The sequence below is a fragment of the Pagrus pagrus genome (genome assembly GCF_965226575.1).
Source record: "Pagrus pagrus genome assembly, chromosome: 18".
In the NCBI taxonomy this organism is placed as follows: domain Eukaryota; kingdom Metazoa; phylum Chordata; class Actinopteri; order Spariformes; family Sparidae; genus Pagrus; species Pagrus pagrus.
In genome coordinates this window covers 21,940,129-21,956,529 of record NC_140202.1, presented here as the reverse complement: position 1 = coordinate 21,956,529, position 16,401 = coordinate 21,940,129, and the positions used below count along the sequence as shown (strand labels likewise).

The window sequence follows — 16,401 nt, the reverse complement described above, 5'->3', positions numbered from 1 at the left end:
ATGACGAATATCCACTTCTGTGTCAGTTGCAGTTTTGTATTGTTTCAGAAAACATGTATAAACTTGTATTCAAGGTGGGTTTGATCTCCTTCCAACTTTCATTTTTATTCCTCCCTGGGAATCCTGGTACCGTAAACCCTCCTTACGTAATTTAGCCACATCTGTTTATATGACATGTATTATGAAGACTGATATCGAAAGCTGAATTAAACAACACAACGCAGACCGTTTAAAAACAGACAACACCTTTATTTTCAACACACATTTAAAATCTTATAAAACAGCAAATAACAGTAAATAATCTACCAAAGCTTCTTTAATAGTCATGATCACAAAGCCACGAGCTTTTCAATATAATACTGTAGTTATTACTCTCTAAACTAGTATTGCAGGAGTCTGTTCCTGTGTGAAGTTAACAAGTCATGTCTGTCACTTTGTTGTCGTTCACACGTAACATGAAGTGAGGAGGACACTGCAGGGCACAGCATCACATAACATTCACAGGCCTCTGAAACACAAAGAAAGCCAGAGACGGCAGCAGTAAATATGTAGTGTTTGGTTGATAATACACTTAAAAGGATAATTGAAGTGTTTTTCGCAGTTACAGCTATTTTTTTCCGGCATTTTCTACTCCTCACGCCTCATGTCCATCTTTTTTTTTTGTCATTTTAAGAGAAAATAACTGCTGCCGTGGTTGAAAAGTCAGCCTAGTTGACAAGAAAACACCACCGTTATCCTTTAAGTGAGCTGGCAGTACAGTCTATCTCTGCAATACAGTAAGAGAGACAAATCTCCATGCAAAAGTCATTTCTACTCTCTCAGACGTCTCAAGACGCCAGTTTGTCTTTTTATCTTTTACCTAAAAAGTACTCAGCTACCATCTTTAATATTGATGACGGCTGATTCTCAGGAGTCTTAGGGATTTCAGTGATAAAACCAGTTCACAGGCGTATATTCATGAGGCGACAAGCTCTCTTATCAAGCTGCCAGTGTAGTTACTGGGGTTATGGTAAATGGAAAAAAGATGGCACCAAACAGTCCAATCTCTCTGAGCAGTGCAGGTAGACTGGAAGAGGAAAGGCAGGTAGGAAAGGAAAGAGGCAGAAAAAATGTAAATATTGAGTATATATTGTATTCAGTAGCACCAGAAGAAGAACATGTAGGAAGAACATGTGAGTGCGTCAGTGTCAGAGGGTCTGCACTATGACAGGATACAGCAGGGACATGTGCTCAGCTCCTCTGATCGGCAGCTTGTGTGTGGTGTAGTAGTGGATGACCTCCGGGATGGTGGAGAAAGGAGGGCTGTTCTCTCCGAGCACGTAACGCCCCTCTGCAGACTGAACGAACTTCATGTGCATGAAGCCCTTACAGCTCCTGAGAGAGAGGAGGAGGAGGAAGAAAAGATTAATACTGTCTCGAAGAACGCTGTGACATTTACAGAGCAAAACTGAAAGTTCGTCTGTGTTGGTTACGTCTTTACAAGAACTCACAAAACTCCCGCAGAGACATGTGGGTGTGAATGTGTAATCCTCGTGTCCAAGAAACATGCTTTTCTGTTTGTAAAAATAAATCAAGAGTCATACATTTTTCCTGGAATACATGTGAGGAAAGTTTGAATTCATCCTTAAATTTCTGGGAAATTACAACGTACCAGGTTTCATAATGAAAGACAAAAAACACATCAAAGGGAAAAGTGTTACAGGAAGCAGGAAGTGGAGACAATTCAGAGAGCTATCAATTAAACTTTGGACATCATCTCCACTCAGCAATCAAATCCCTGTATGGACCTGTATTTATTCAACTGCTAAATGTGAAACTTTGGACATAAGTGAAATCCTTCACTTTCACCACTTGCAGAATAAAAAGCTATCCTACTTCTATCCATCTTATTTCTTTTGTGTTTTTAAGGATTCCTGGTACCATTCCTTATGCAGCCAAATCCAAAAATTCAAAGTATGTATGTTCAGAATTGAACCTTTGATAAATGTGGAGCCTACATAAGAGGTGAACCCACAGAGATCCTAAAAACATCTTGTGCTCGTGACATTAAACATCAGACAGATGCATCACTGACACGCCTTGATCTTTTCCTGCATCATTTGATTATTTATTTGATTTTGGGTTGGCTACAATCCAATCAAAGGACTGCGCTCCACCATCACTCCTTCCTCATTCCTTCAAAAGAGCACAGATGCGAGGCTAGAAGCAATTCCCAGCGTGCAGAAGATCACTCGCAAAAACAGCTGCTTTCATACTGATCATTTATTCGTGCTGAAAACACACTCGCAGAGAGGGAAAGGGGGGGATGGGAGACGGAGAAGAGCAACAAAAAATGAAGCGACTGGGTCGAAAGAGAGATAATGGAAAAATGGTGAAAAATTCAAAGTAGCCTCAGGGCTCCAATCTGAGAAGACTCTCTCAACACCCGCAGACCTTAACAATGAGGCAAAAACCGAATCAGATAATTTTAGAAACAGTACAATGCAGTGCGGCACTCTGGGGTAGAATTCCCCTTTAAGAGAGTGTTATGATGTTTTAAATCAAGACAGCATGAGGAGGATTTGTGTTTTTTTTATTATTATTCAGAACAGCTTAAAATAAAGTATTAGAGGAACATGATTTAAAAAGCTGCCGAGATGGGACAAGCCCCGAATGTGCAGTAAAAAAAAAAAACGTGAGAGCACAAGTGTCTACCTGAGTGAGAGCGAGTAGTCGTTCCTGGAGGTCTGGCTGTTCCTCACCAGGTAGGAGCTCTCCTTGCACAGAGTCAGGAGACTTTCTGCCTCCGAGCGGCTCAGGGTTCCATGGTACCACCTGCAGATGACCGGGAGGAGACGGGACAACAAAGAGGTTTACTTAAATCCATGTGATGTAACTCAAGGACTGTCATTTCTTTCTCTGAGTTAGTCTTCAACCGGTCTCAAACCATCGTTACCGTCATACAGTCCCAAACAATTTACCACTTCAGTTTCAGAAAGCAAGTCAAAGTGGCTGAGCTTTGCAGGGCTAATTACGTAAGTGAAAATTGCAGCAGAGAACGGCCGGTGTGCAATATGTCTGTAGTGTGAAAAACCCTATGATGAAACTCTGTCTGAGTCTTAAATGCTGTCTGCATAGTGTTTGCACTTTTCCAGTCACGTGGTTCAACTTCAGTAAGACTTAGTGAATTTCTATAAAGAAAAAACAGCTCATGAACTAACTCTGTATGTAGATAGTGAAGATGATAGTGACCTAAATGCTACTTGCTTGCTTGTACTTAACTGTGTACAGAGAGGAGTTAGTATAATAAAAACAGACTAGCGCCAAGGGGGACACATAATTAGACACAACTACTGGAAATACAGCAAAATCCCAAAAGAAATTAAACCTGACGTTTTGTTTTGATCATTATCCGACTAAGTAATTTCCTTCCTATGCCCAACTGTCAAGTCGTAACAACCATTAAAATCCAGTTTGTCTCAGTGGAGTGTCTAAAAACATCTTCCCAAACAATCCTAGCGTCACTAAAAACATTGGTGGGAAATACAGATCGTGCATATTCATCAGAACATGAGCTATGTACTGTTTATTGTAGCGTTGTTTACAATGAAAAAAATGTTTGCTTGTTCACTGGCATCACAGTTTCTGCTGACAACAGTTTAAATATTATATTTATATTGGTAAAACAAAAAAGCCTTCACTGCTATCGCCTGTGATTGGTTGATTTCTCTACAGCACTTTAATTATCTTTATCAAATTTGTGCAACTAACTGCAGCACTGTAACTCCATTAAACTGTTTTCAGGTCTGATAGTTTTTTTTTTTACATGTATTATCTTTTTTCAATCTAACTGTATTCAATTTGAACCGATTAAATTTTTTCCTTCCTGTTTTTAATGCCGTTCCGACTCATTTCTTTACCTAATGTAAAACACTTTAAATGATGTCTGTGTTCGAGAGGTGCGCTACAAATAAACAAACACAATAAACTAATAAATTAGGAGATTATAGTCAGCAATGCAAAGGTGCGAAAGAAATGCAGTCAAAATAACTGCAAAATGATCTGTTTTTACTTACTGTTGCAGTCCTATTAACAGCTTTCCAATGAAATTAACAAAACTATTTGAAACACTGGCTCTATCTTCACAGTAAAGATATCTACTCACACTTGTCTCTCTAGTGGCACAAACGGATCCACTCTCTCTCCCAGGAGAGGAGGGGTGTCGCCAACCAGGCGGAGTGTGGTTGACTCAGCTGTGGTTGATGTAGTGCCTGTCTTGGTGAGCCTGGTCTGCTCCGTCTGAGCTCGCGAGCGCTCCCTTTCAGCCCCTTCAAACTGAACTGTGGCCAGACGCAAGGATACAGGAGGTTTAGTTTAAAAGAAGCACCTTGAAGGCACATTTGAAATACACACACTGAGAAAGCCAGCTTACCTGCTAGAGCTTTAGAGATGTTGTCCTTCTTCCACTCCCAGGGCTGGTCGTATTCATCAGCTGGCCTCTCGTCATCCTGAGGCAGCCTGCTCTCCCTGCTGTCTATCTGGGCAAGTCCGCCCTCGACCCATTGAGCTGGTTGTTGTTGTGCCGGTGGGGCAGCTCGGTGCTGGTGACGTGTCCTCTCCTCATATGGGTTGTCATATAACTGGCCGCCATCTCCACTCCCAGACCTGTTGGTCGTCATCATGCTGTGCTGCAGTTCTGCACAACAAACACAGAGTAAATGACTTTATGCTGAGTTTCAAGTCAAAAGCAGGCAAACGGAGAGATTGTGCTGATAGCACTGATGTACTGCATGAAAGAAAAATCTTATGAGCAAGTCTTTTACATCCTTGACTGTTGTCTGTCTTGTATGTCCGATGAATTCTCCACCCTACATTTCCATCAAGGAAAACAGTGTTTTGCAGAAGAGCTGGCTGTTGGCCAGATGGTGCTGACTCATATCACTCCAGTCGCTTGTCAAGATGGTATGTGAATCTTGCCAAATGAATTCAGATCACAGAATGTACTAGATTGCATCCTTGTCATTTCACTTGTTGAAGAAACTGTATGTAATACCCCTTTCACCCACAAAACACCCACTGACATCTGGCTTTTGTTACTGGGGAACGGGCACTGTCAGTATTGACTCCCACATCGAATGACTCTGCAGTAGTCGTGGGTGTTTATTGATTCCAGCTGTGATGAAAACGCAGCACCGGTTCCTCTTTCCAGGAGCAATGCTATGAAGAGCACTGAAGATAAAGATGTCGGCATGTAAATAGTTTTCATTTAGATATTAAAAACTAAGCAACGTTACATTTCATGTCAATATCTGATCCTCGCCAGCTGCCTGATGAAACTCACAACAGAAACAAGAAAGAAGCTTCATTTCTCGCTTCTTCAGCCCCAGAAAAAAGTAATATATAATATGCTACTCTGTCACTTTTTATTAAGAGCCCTGGCTAGTGAGAGAAAAAGGTGTCGTAGTTAACCTGAGATAATCCGCTGGGCCTCAAATGGCTCCATGTAGCTGCAGCAATCTGTTGGTGCAGATTTGGGCTCCCAGTTCGGTCTGCCTCTTGGGTCTGGACGGACATCAAAAGGATCAGAGTAGTCCGTCTCAGCGTCCGACGCTGCTGGAGCGGAGGGTACCACCTTGGTAGGGAGAGAGCAACAAAGAGCATCTCACAAATGAGATAAAGTGAAAACAAAGAATTGAGGAAATATGGAAGAAATGTTTAAATAAAAAGTCCTTACAGGTTCCTCTTGAACAGTCACGGGACTCAGGGGGACTTTACAGCGACCAAACTCCTGAGAGTCCACTTTAATTAGTCTGTGCTTTGGAGACACCACTTTCACCTGGAACATAACACATGTAAACAAAATCACCTCAACACTCAATGTCGACGGGAGATCAAGGACAAAAGACAATCTATGTTACCCAAATCACATCTAGCGAGACAACATGACTGTAAAAACATGCATGTCTCACCTCCACGCCATTGGGCAGCACCGAACCAAATGCGGGGAACGAGGGAAGGCTCACTGTGGCACTACAGGGGCTGAATCCACCATTCTGATGCTCCTTATCAGAGTGTTGGTACGGGTCCTCGAAATCTAGCTCCTTCTGAGCTCTGTAGGCCCTCAGGATCTCACTCTCGCTGTAGTCTGGCCTCGGGGGCTGTGGAGGGTCACGCCTGGTGCCAAGGTTTAGGTAGTCCTTCAACCACTTTGCCATGGGTCTGGAGATAAAATGGCAGACAGTGTTTTTTTTAGAATAATTCAGGATTAGTATTGAAATTAAAAGGAAACAGTGCAGAAGTAATGAAGTAAATGTCACTTTATAGGCGACCAATCATGCCTTTTCATTATTTTCTTTCCCTTTGGTGTGTTAAACAGGGTCTTTTCCATGTAAAGGGCCTTGAAAGTTGCTGGCTCAGGCTTGTGTGAGCCGACCAACCAGAGCAGACTGGATATTTAAAGAGACAGGAGCTAACAGAGCGTCCCAGACAGAAGGTGACTACAGTGCGTTCGTTGAGCATTAAAGTGTGTAACCCTATTCGAGCAGTGACATAAAATAAAATTATGAAACCTAAAAATGAGCATAATATGTCTCCTTTAATTACTGATGTTTCTTAATGTGACACACATTTCCCACCTGGAGACCAATACAATCTTGTGTGACACTAATTGAAGTGCATGGCCCAAGAAATATAGTGTCTGATATTTATGCATCACTGAGAATAAAATGATATACCCTTAATTTGGACCCATCAGCGGTGAGTCAACCTGATAATCACCATGAGGTCTTTGTTTATGTTAGCCAACATGAACTTGGCAGAAGTTTTTTAAATCCCCTGAAGAAGTGGCCATGCCCTGGAGGAGCAAGCTGTTGACATCCATCAACAGGTCCAGCGAAAATAATGTTTCTAACATGAATAAAGTGAAGCTGAAAGTGTGTTTTGATGATGGAGATGGATGCTAGCCGGCTTGCTAAGTCAGCAAATCATTGACAATAGCTAGTTAGCATTCTGGGGGTAAATAAGAGGATTTCAATCAGTCACCTATTCACAACAGTTGATTTAAGACAGTATTTAATTAAAAACTATCACCACCAAGTTAAACAGTTGACTATTCTTGTTTTTTTGTTATTAATTTAAGAGAATTGACAGGTTAAAGTGACGCGAGTCGCACAACTGATGCTCTGTAAATATGCCAAAGCTAAGTTAGCTAAGTTAGCCGGACGCCGCTAACGACACTTCTTCACGCTCACCTTCCTTCTCGGCATTGACGGCTTCCCGTTTCAGTCACGTCTTCTCGGTTATCATCCAGCGTTTCGCTTTAACGTTATCGGGCCCCTAGAAATGAAACATCGTGCACCGTGAAATCCGTCCAGCCTCCCGAGCCAAGCGGGTCAATCAGCTAATGTTAGCCGGGGCAGACCGTGGAGCAGACCGTCTCCGACACAACACTCAACTGGCACGGCGGAGCGACTTAAAGGGGAGGCGGGGAGACGTGTGTGGTTGGCCGACATTAAAGCTCCCAGCATGTTAGTGAGCATCATGACTGCTGCTGGATCCACAGATGCAGTCCTTTGTCTGGCAGATGCACTTCCACTGATGCAGTGCCAATTTTTTTTTTTTTATTATACTATGAAAATCACGTCTTCTTGGCCACATTTAAGACTGAGGTGTCCTCTTGTGGTCAAAGCTGGGACATATTTCTGATGATATTTTAAACAGCAGCATTTAGGATATGAATATTAGTGCTTTTCATACTTTAATTAGGCAATTTGAAGTGTTATACAGTGGGCATAGAAATTACAAATCAATCACACATCAAGAAAATGATAAAATTGCATTTATTTTTGAGAAACTAAAAACAAGAGTAAGCATGTAGTGACCTCAGGTGTTCAGGAAGCTTGGTTTTGATCCTGCAAATACTGAATAACCCTGTCCCCAACGAGCTGAGGGGTCTGTGTGCTTTGTAATTTGCAGCATAAAAGTAAATCAGAGATGTTTTTAGACCCAAGACCATTTAGTGCTTCAGAAACAAGCCATAAAGATCGTACAATCTGGTAATAAATGCTTGAACAAGTGTTTCTGTCTCTTCTTCAGACAGAAATCCTTTATTTTTTGCTGATTTTGTAGCTTTAAGTGGCATGGATTCAAGGTGAGCACTGACTTTCAATCTTTCTTGCTTTGGGCCAACAACAATCAATTCAGTTCTTGCACATCCACTCACTAATATGTTCGATGCACTTAATCAGCACTACAGTAATGTGATGACGCCGTTGTGAGAGTTGTGTGTCACTCGCGTAAGAGTGGGAGGAAATTTTACAATATTTCATAATTTGAGCGAGGGGGGAGCGTGTAGAGAATGGACCTCAAAGCTCCATGTGTGATGTTTGTTCACTCAGATTAATCACCAATTGACACAAAGTAGTCTCTATCTTGTAACTGTGATTTCAACCAATTAAGTAAAGCACCAGAAACTCAGTGATAATAAATATTCTGATCCCATATAACATTTATATTAAAAGAGAGGCGTGTACAGATGTCAAAACATGTCGAGGACAAAATGTATAAGTTAAAGAGATTTTAATAAACATTAAAATATTCACCCTCACGGCAACGTTGCCTCACAGAAAATTCAAAACATTTTTCATGTTAAATTCTAAATAACAACACATCCATGAACCAGCGGATCAAATCAGGAATTATTTTGTCGCACTGGGTTTTCCATAGCAGACAATACAATTCCTTCTAATAACAGCCCACAGACGCTTTGACTAATTATCAGTCTTTATAGAAAGTTTTTCATGAGAGAGACCCACATACTGTCTACACATGACATCATTTATACAATTTTGTGTCAGCGACTCAAATCCATCCTGAGCATCTTCTTTTCATTCGCTGTCATTGCTGTCACTGTCTGAATACGCCCCCAACAGGCTGAGAGATGAGGAGCCATTTTGCGTGGTAACAGGCTTCGAGGCGTTGCTGGAAACGGCCGCCGATTTCTTTGAGTCTGAAAAACAAGATACACAATGAAAACATTTGTTGAAGGAAGTGAACAAGCAGCAAAAAGATAGTTGTGTGTCCAAGTAAATAGGAAACCTAAACATACAGAAATCACACGTGTTCGTGTGAAGAGGAAGGAACAAATGTTTGGTGAGGAAACAAATCAAAGAAATTCATCATATCTTTCAGAAGACTCGGGCTAAAGGGCTTTCATATAAGCAGCTAGATAAGCTGATGTGTTACCTGTTTGTAATTTGGGAGCAGCAGCAGCCACTGGATAGGGTTTGGCGAAAGTCGCTGCGGGTTTCTTTCGCACGATCAGGGACCCGAGCGCCCCTCCACTGCCCAGCGTCCCCACACTCTTCTCCCAGGTCTCCACCTTGGCCCTCTTCACTCCCCCAGTTGAGGTTCCCTGTGGAAAGTCAGAGTATAACACAATGTATTTCCTGCTCACAGGTTGGCTTCATTAACTTCTTCTGTTGAGCTTTCTTTTAGAGTTTGTGTCTTCAGTAACACCCCAACATTTCCCCCTGCTGTTAGTTCATATTAAACGTTTTCACAGGAGGATTTTAACTGCGAAGCAGTCACTGAAAATGTAATATACATTTGCCATCAAGTTAAGCACTGACAGCAAACATATTAAATAAGAATGTCTCTACAAAACAAGAGGTCCATTTCAGGCATTCGACAGTGGATCAGTTTGAAATATTGAAGGAACAATGAGGAGAAGTGAGGTAGCAAGTTGCAGGCTACACAACTGAAATGAAACCTTGAAATAGACTGAAGAAAATGGCAAAAATACTTGCAAATGTCATTTGCAAGTCACTGAACGAGGCACACACCTTGCTGGATGAGAGTGGTCATACGTACCGGTGCCTCTGTGGGTTTATCAAAGGTGAGGATGTCTGTTGGTTTGTCTGGCTTGGATTTATTTGACTGCAAGCTTCCGCCCTCCTCTTCCTTCTCTGAGTCCGAGTCAGAGTCCGAGTCTCTGAGTCTTTTCACGAGGGCACGCTCCAACATCTCTCTGAGGAACAATTGACACATTCAGATTTAATTGGGTTTTTAACGGCTCAGTCTGATTATAAGGAGAATACACATGACAAAACTATATTCAGACACATGAGCAGAGATTAAAGCTTTAACCGTCTTTTTGAACCTTCCTCACTCACTTTGTCTCTCGCTCATCCTCCTCTTTCTCCCTCTCCTTCTCTATCCTCTCCAGCTCTCTGTATCGGTCGATCATTCCCTCAAAGTCCACCTGAGCCTGCCTCTGGTTCAGCTCCTTCAGCTCCTGAAGGTTCTCCAGCACCTCCATCTCCATCTTGGAATCCTTTGTGCGGTTCTCCAACACCTGGTAGATGATTGGGAGATCATGAACTCTTTATTCTTATTGCCAGTTAAAATAATCACGGTAAATGACATTTAAAACACTGACCTTCATTGGATTGTTCAGTTCCTCCTCCTCTCTCTCCTGCTGGATTCTCTTCTCCTCCTCTTCAATCAGTTTCTCTGCCTGGAAGTTTCGTGTTGCACCGTGCTCCATGGCGTAGTCTGTGTTCTCTGGGTCGGTCTGTAGTCACAACATGTGATATCAAAGTGTAAGAAAGTGTTACTTTGCATAATGTCAGCGATGTCTTACCTTTAGAGTACTTCTTTTGTTTCATTTCAATTATCAGAGCATTAAATACTCACCTTAAAAGTGATCTCAGCAAGACACCGAGTACATTTGATGTAGAAACGGAAGATGGGCAGTCCCATGTACAGTTCGTTCTGGACGGTCTCTTTGCGTGCATTGAACTTCTTCCCCTTGTAGATGTACTCGCCACATGTTTTACACCTGCAAACAACCATAGAGGCAATGCTGATCATGCTACAGTCACAGAGGCCAGAAAGTCCTTGTCCTACAACAAATTCAACCCAGTCAATAAAACAGAAACAAGCCAGCCTAACCCTACTGACGCTTTGTCCTGGGATTCAAGATGTGTCCCTGACACAAAATCTACCCCATTAAGCTGTATTAACAACAAAATATTTAAAAATGTAGTTGGTATGCTATGGTAAACAAACAATCTTCATTTTAAAAATTCATACATTGATATATATTTTTTTATTTTAAAGATTTTTGTATTGTATATCTTTTAAACATGGTAAAATGGCTTGTCCCTCTGTAACATGTTTTCTATTACAACAGGCTTTTAAAGAGGATAAAACCAAATTATCTGAAAAAAACTTTAATTTATGAAAAGCCTCAATTGTTAGTTAACCTATGACACGTGTTTTATTCTTGACCTTTTTGGAATATTGCAAAAAACACCATTTTAGTACTGTCGCTACGTTTTATGTCAATGCGTAACTTTGGATAAACACGGCCCCTCAGGGACAGTGAGCATCCCAGAGGTGACATCATTTTCGAGAAGTGACACCTTCTGCCTTTTATCAGGAAGCTGCCGAACAGACAACTAAGTGCTCCTCTCTTTTAATGAATTTTCATTGAGTTGTGTTTAGTTTGACTGAAGGGGACGATCGTAGTGTGTCAACCCGAGTTACCATAATGTCATGTATTAAAAAGTTAAACATTTTACATTACATTGTTTACATAAACAAGAATTTTAGTGGTGTCATGGCGTGAACCACATGGCTAGTAATGGCTGCCAAAAACACATTTCATCAACCCTGTCACTGTCAAACCTGTTACTATTAACCCTTTCCCTGCCATGTCCCAATATTTATTGTATAAAAAATGTATTCCTTGTTATTTTCATTCATACACACACTATGTATCTTTCATAATATACCAGATTTATTCTGAAGTGTCACTTCAAATACTTATTTAATACGATTTGGTGTTGGTGACGCGATTGACAAAACACTCATGTGCATGTTGATTATTTCGGGAAAATAAATAAATATATAAGACAGCCTGAGATGGCACCACATATTTTTCTGACAGGTAAGGGTCTACTTAAACCAAATAAGTCCTTAAACACAATAAGAATAATACTTTGGAAATCTGATTTTCAGAATGGAAAATGGCACGTTTTCATAGAGTGACCCAGCTACACTTTGTTGTTTATGTTTGTGTATTGAAAACAGCTCATATAAGCCTGTTAACATAAGTTACAAGCGTGGCAACATGGATGAGAGACACGAACATACCTCATATTGAATGGAGCCATCAATCTGACCACATACTGACGATCTTTTGGGAGTTTAAGTTTGGGGATTTTAGATGGATCAAAATCCGGAGGGTAGTATTTCTGTGGAGGACAAAAATAATCATTTGAGTTACTGACAAGCCTGAAAGTGGAACAAACGTGTTAATAACAATTACTTCTAGAGAAATTACTCGTCGCTAACACATAAAGTACTTCAGATATCCCAAATGAGCAACTGCAAACTAGAAATATCTCAATGCTACCATGGCTAATAACAATTAGCTTCAAAGCTAAAGTTAGCGTTATTGCTCATTACGACGGTAAACGTTGCTAACAGAGGCACAACATTAGACTCTCAAACTTACATTCAATACTTTTCTCTCGGACATTGTGGCTTTTGTGAGAAACTCAAATTAATAGGAGAAAGAAACGTTTGAACAGTTAGTTTGAGGGGATATTTCCTCAAGACTGCTCCAGCCAGCTTTCTGTCTGGAGGCTGCACTCTGCACTTCCGGTTGTCTCCTTCGTAGATTTAAGGTACTTCAAAGGGTGGTGCTGCCCCCCTGTGGCGGAGGTGAGTAACGACACCTGGAGAAAAAAAAATCCATATGACATGTACTTGATCATAAAGGAAGACAAGGATATAATCATAACAAATAAGAGACAATTAGGAATTTAAAAGTAATATTCTTTTAAAAAAAGGGTATAATTAGAAGAATGGTTTGTCTGGGTTTACGTTAATGATAATTTACAGTTTTTAAAACAGGCAAAATACACATAAAAACACGACTATATGACGAATATGTCGTCACAAAAAACAAAATCTCTCTTCTGATCCCTTTAAATTCATATGACAGGTCTTGGATTCCCTTTAGCTGTCATCAGTTCAACAACTTCTCGGTCCAGAGGGAGCCAAAATTAAACAAGGAAATTTCAAATTATTGTATAAATCATTGAAAAGAGACAATAATATTACATGCATAACATTACATTTACACATACAGAGGTTGCATGAAAATACACACTCATAAAGCAGGTGATTAAATGAAATAAAACAACTTAATCCACATTGTGATTTCTTGTAAATGTAAAAAAAAGAAATATAAAGCATATTTTAGTCACTTTTATTCATGTACAGTATTTTTTCCATCGCTTTTATTCAACCTGGATGAGTCGTGGGCTTTATGTATTGACCTCTGCCCTCATTTTGCTGCCTGCCTTCGCCTTGTCTCCTTATCATGATCAACATGGAGGAGATATGGCCTCTCAGGGGTAACGTGGGGTCTCTGATGGGGTTGGTGTGCAAACATAAGCCACTCACACACGTACAACTGTTAAGGGGTTTAAGGTTATTCCTACAAGAGGAAATTGGACCATGATTACAGATTGGTGTCAATGGGGGTTAACCTGCCGGTCTGATTTATTGAACAGTGGTGACAGGAGCAGACAGGCAGAACAGATTAGCAGCAAAGCGATGGAAGAGAAAAGGATTGTGTTTACAAAAGTACAACCTCCATAACAGCATGTCGAGGGTATGACATTATGCCCTCAATCAAATCTATCTGCATGGCCTCCTTTCTCATTTCGATTCGACAGTTTCACGTTCAGAAGCACAGTTTGGTTCAGTGATGGCTTTATGTGGCGAGTTCAGCCTCATGCTGACACATCGATATGACTCATTAATGAGTCAGATGCAGTCGCCTGCAGCAAATGCAAGCTCGAGGTGTCCCATGGGGAACCAATTTGGAAACTAACACCCTCCGTTTGGGGAAATGACTCTCTGCTTTCGATATTGCACAGCTGGAGCTTTTTAAAAAGTGATAACATCGTGCCAAAACACTAAATATGACTTGCTGTTTAAAGTATGGAAAATCAGTTTCTTGTTCCAAATATTTCTAATGAAATGCCCATTTAACATACGTTTTTCATGTATGTGCGACCTGCAAACTTTTATGTACACTTTCTCTTGAAAATTCATAATTATTCATATACTTTATGTGTACTCTTGGCTGTTTTTGTGGAGATCATATCAGCATGCATGGTGCAGGAAATTAGCATCAATATATCCACTTCATTTGTGTTTGATAGGGAGCGAAGGTTGCTCATTTTTGTTGTTTTTTGTGTATGTTTTTTTTTTAGTAGTTGGATGGAGGAATGGGGGGTGTTGCTTATAAAGAATAAGGTCAATAGTTGAACACAAAAAATATGTTTAATGGCCTGTTGTGTTCATCTTCACAGGATAGGCCATTTTGAGATTTAGAAAGAAGTTTGACCCCCACTCACCCACCAGATTACTTTATCAAATATGTTTTATCAAATGTTTAACATCCTTGACATCATCCTGTCACGTCTCTTCCTGCTGATCACAAATGTGATGACGGTGTCACCGTGTCAAGAACATCTGTCATGAATATTTCAGAGGGTGGCTGATGTCACCAGCTGCCTATAAAGAGTGGGGCTCCTCTGCACAGGACACCTCCACCAGTCCAGAGATCCTCCGCTGATTGAAGAGAAGGTCTCCACCCTGTTTCTGTTTCAGCACCATGGTCAGTGCTCGAGCTCTCCTCCTCGCGGTTACCTGCTGCTGCGCCTACCTGTGGCTCGCCTGTGCAGAGGACTCGTCGCTGGAGACACGCTCGTTGGATTTCTCCCAGAAAACCCAGCAGGAGAAAGACCTGGTGAGAGAGGTTTGAGAGGGGACACGGGTGGTGCTTTTAAATGACTGTCTCAAGCTGCTCAGGATGATGAGCCAATTGCAGATGATTAATAGTTATTGAGCTTTAAACTTCAAGAAGGCTCATGTCAACTTTTAATATCATTAATTTTGTGACTATTTCAATTTAATTTTTGTCGTTTTCTTCCTGCAGATCGACGCGTTGCAAGAAGTTTTGGAGAAGCTGAGGAGCAAAGAGATGCCCTTAGAGAAAAAGCTGGGCTGGCTGCCTTCGGTATGTACACCTCATCATAATAAAGGATTATCAGCTTGCATTTTAAGGACAGGGAATAGGTTACTTTATTATTCATCATTGAGATAAAATAATCATGTATCGCTCCTACAAAGGGGATTTAAGTGTTACAGCAGCAGGAGGAGAGGACAAGTGCAGATAATAGAGAGATTTAGAGAGAACAGGTAAAGAAATGCATAAAACAACAGTATAATAGATTCAAAACTATACAAGAGGAATTTGAAACAACATTACAAGCAATATCAGTGCCCATAACTTGAACTAATTAACTATATAATAAGCGTTTGAACTCGTAGAATAAACCATCGCATAGGTTTCTTACTTTAGTTGATCAAAAAGTAAAGCTACAGCTCATTTTCATGACTCCTCATGAACATTTGCATTGTACAAATGCCAGAGTTCATGTTATATGCATCATTTTTGATTCATAAGGTCTTAATAGCTTTTTTTTGTCATTAACATTTGGTAAGGTGTCGCTTCATTGTTTAAATCAGTTAATAAAGTGCAGGAAAGTTGGCTTTCGACTGTGAAATTTCCCCCAGAAATGGCAAATAGTTGTATAATGTAGCATATTTATCTCAACAGCATTCTTGAGTTTCCTTGTTTTAGAAAGCTGGCTTCACCCAAGAACATTTTTGTGTACATGCAGTGAAAGAAATTATGTGAAAGATGTAAATAATATCTGTAATATCATAACATAACATACCTAAGTGTGATCCTTGTATATTTGTTTGTTTTTATCTCTGCAGTGTGACGCAGGGGAGCCGTGCGCTGTGCGTAAAGGCGCACGCATCGGCACGCTGTGCAGCTGTCCACGAGGGACGTCCTGTAACTTCTACGTTCTTAAATGTTTGTGAAGGGAAGAGACGACAGAGATGGAAGATGAAAAAAACAGGAAAGAGTTGGTGTCATTCTCTGTGAGACAAATGTAACATGATGTGATTAATAAATGAGACTTTTCTTTTATAAACTCGGGCTGGGAAATGTTAGAATATTGGTTCTGATTAGATTTGAAGGTCTGTGTCCGTCTGTCTCCGTCAGTGTTTATGATCTGTACACAGGGAATGATTTGTGAGGCATCTTTTGGCAGACTTTGAATGTAGTTTTTGTCATGAATACTTCTTTTTCCTTATCTTTTCTTGTGTTTTTGTTCCTGTTATGGGTGGAGACAGTAAAGCTATCGGTTTCTTAGCACATTTGTAAGATAAGGAGGTCAATAAATCAACTTAAATTCAAATCTGTGTGTCAGTACATCTGTTTTTTTTTAAAGTCCTTTTAATAAACTTTAGTTAACAGGT

General features: G+C 40.5%; 3 protein-coding genes across 4 annotated transcripts; 1 reads left to right on the top strand and 2 right to left on the bottom strand.

The window, feature by feature from the left end:
* Window positions 1-228: 228 nt before the first annotated feature.
* LOC311274245 (SH2 domain-containing adapter protein F-like) lies at window positions 229-7,428 on the bottom strand. 2 transcript variants are annotated; one of them, XM_084381768.1, is made up of 9 exons: window positions 7,230-7,428; window positions 5,949-6,198; window positions 5,714-5,815; window positions 5,449-5,611; window positions 4,412-4,675; window positions 4,145-4,319; window positions 2,695-2,814; window positions 1,491-1,553; window positions 229-1,374 (listed from the first exon to the last, which is right to left on the bottom strand). In XM_084381768.1, exons 2-9 carry the CDS (start codon window positions 6,192-6,194, stop codon window positions 1,188-1,190), a joined length of 1,320 nt encoding a protein of 439 aa, XP_084237894.1. In that variant the 5' UTR covers window positions 6,195-6,198; window positions 7,230-7,428; the 3' UTR covers window positions 229-1,187. The 2 variants fall into 2 exon arrangements, with proteins under 2 accessions (XP_084237894.1, XP_084237895.1); XM_084381769.1 differs by lacking the exon at window positions 1,491-1,553 and having other exon boundaries at window positions 7,230-7,425.
* An 8-nt stretch (window positions 7,429-7,436) lies between these two features.
* LOC311274246 (cocaine- and amphetamine-regulated transcript protein) lies at window positions 7,437-16,340 on the top strand. The gene is made up of 4 exons (XM_084381770.1): window positions 7,437-7,505; window positions 14,557-14,815; window positions 15,005-15,085; window positions 15,853-16,340. Exons 2-4 carry the CDS (start codon window positions 14,681-14,683, stop codon window positions 15,958-15,960), a joined length of 324 nt encoding a protein of 107 aa, XP_084237896.1. The 5' UTR covers window positions 7,437-7,505; window positions 14,557-14,680; the 3' UTR covers window positions 15,961-16,340.
* yju2 (YJU2 splicing factor homolog) lies at window positions 8,542-12,650 on the bottom strand. The gene is made up of 8 exons (XM_084380526.1): window positions 12,503-12,650; window positions 12,139-12,239; window positions 10,675-10,819; window positions 10,418-10,552; window positions 10,152-10,333; window positions 9,850-10,006; window positions 9,223-9,391; window positions 8,542-8,986 (listed from the first exon to the last, which is right to left on the bottom strand). The coding sequence occupies exons 1-8, from the start codon at window positions 12,524-12,526 to the stop codon at window positions 8,865-8,867; spliced, it is 1,035 nt and encodes a 344-aa protein (XP_084236652.1). The 5' UTR covers window positions 12,527-12,650; the 3' UTR covers window positions 8,542-8,864.
* Window positions 16,341-16,401: the final 61 nt, after the last annotated feature.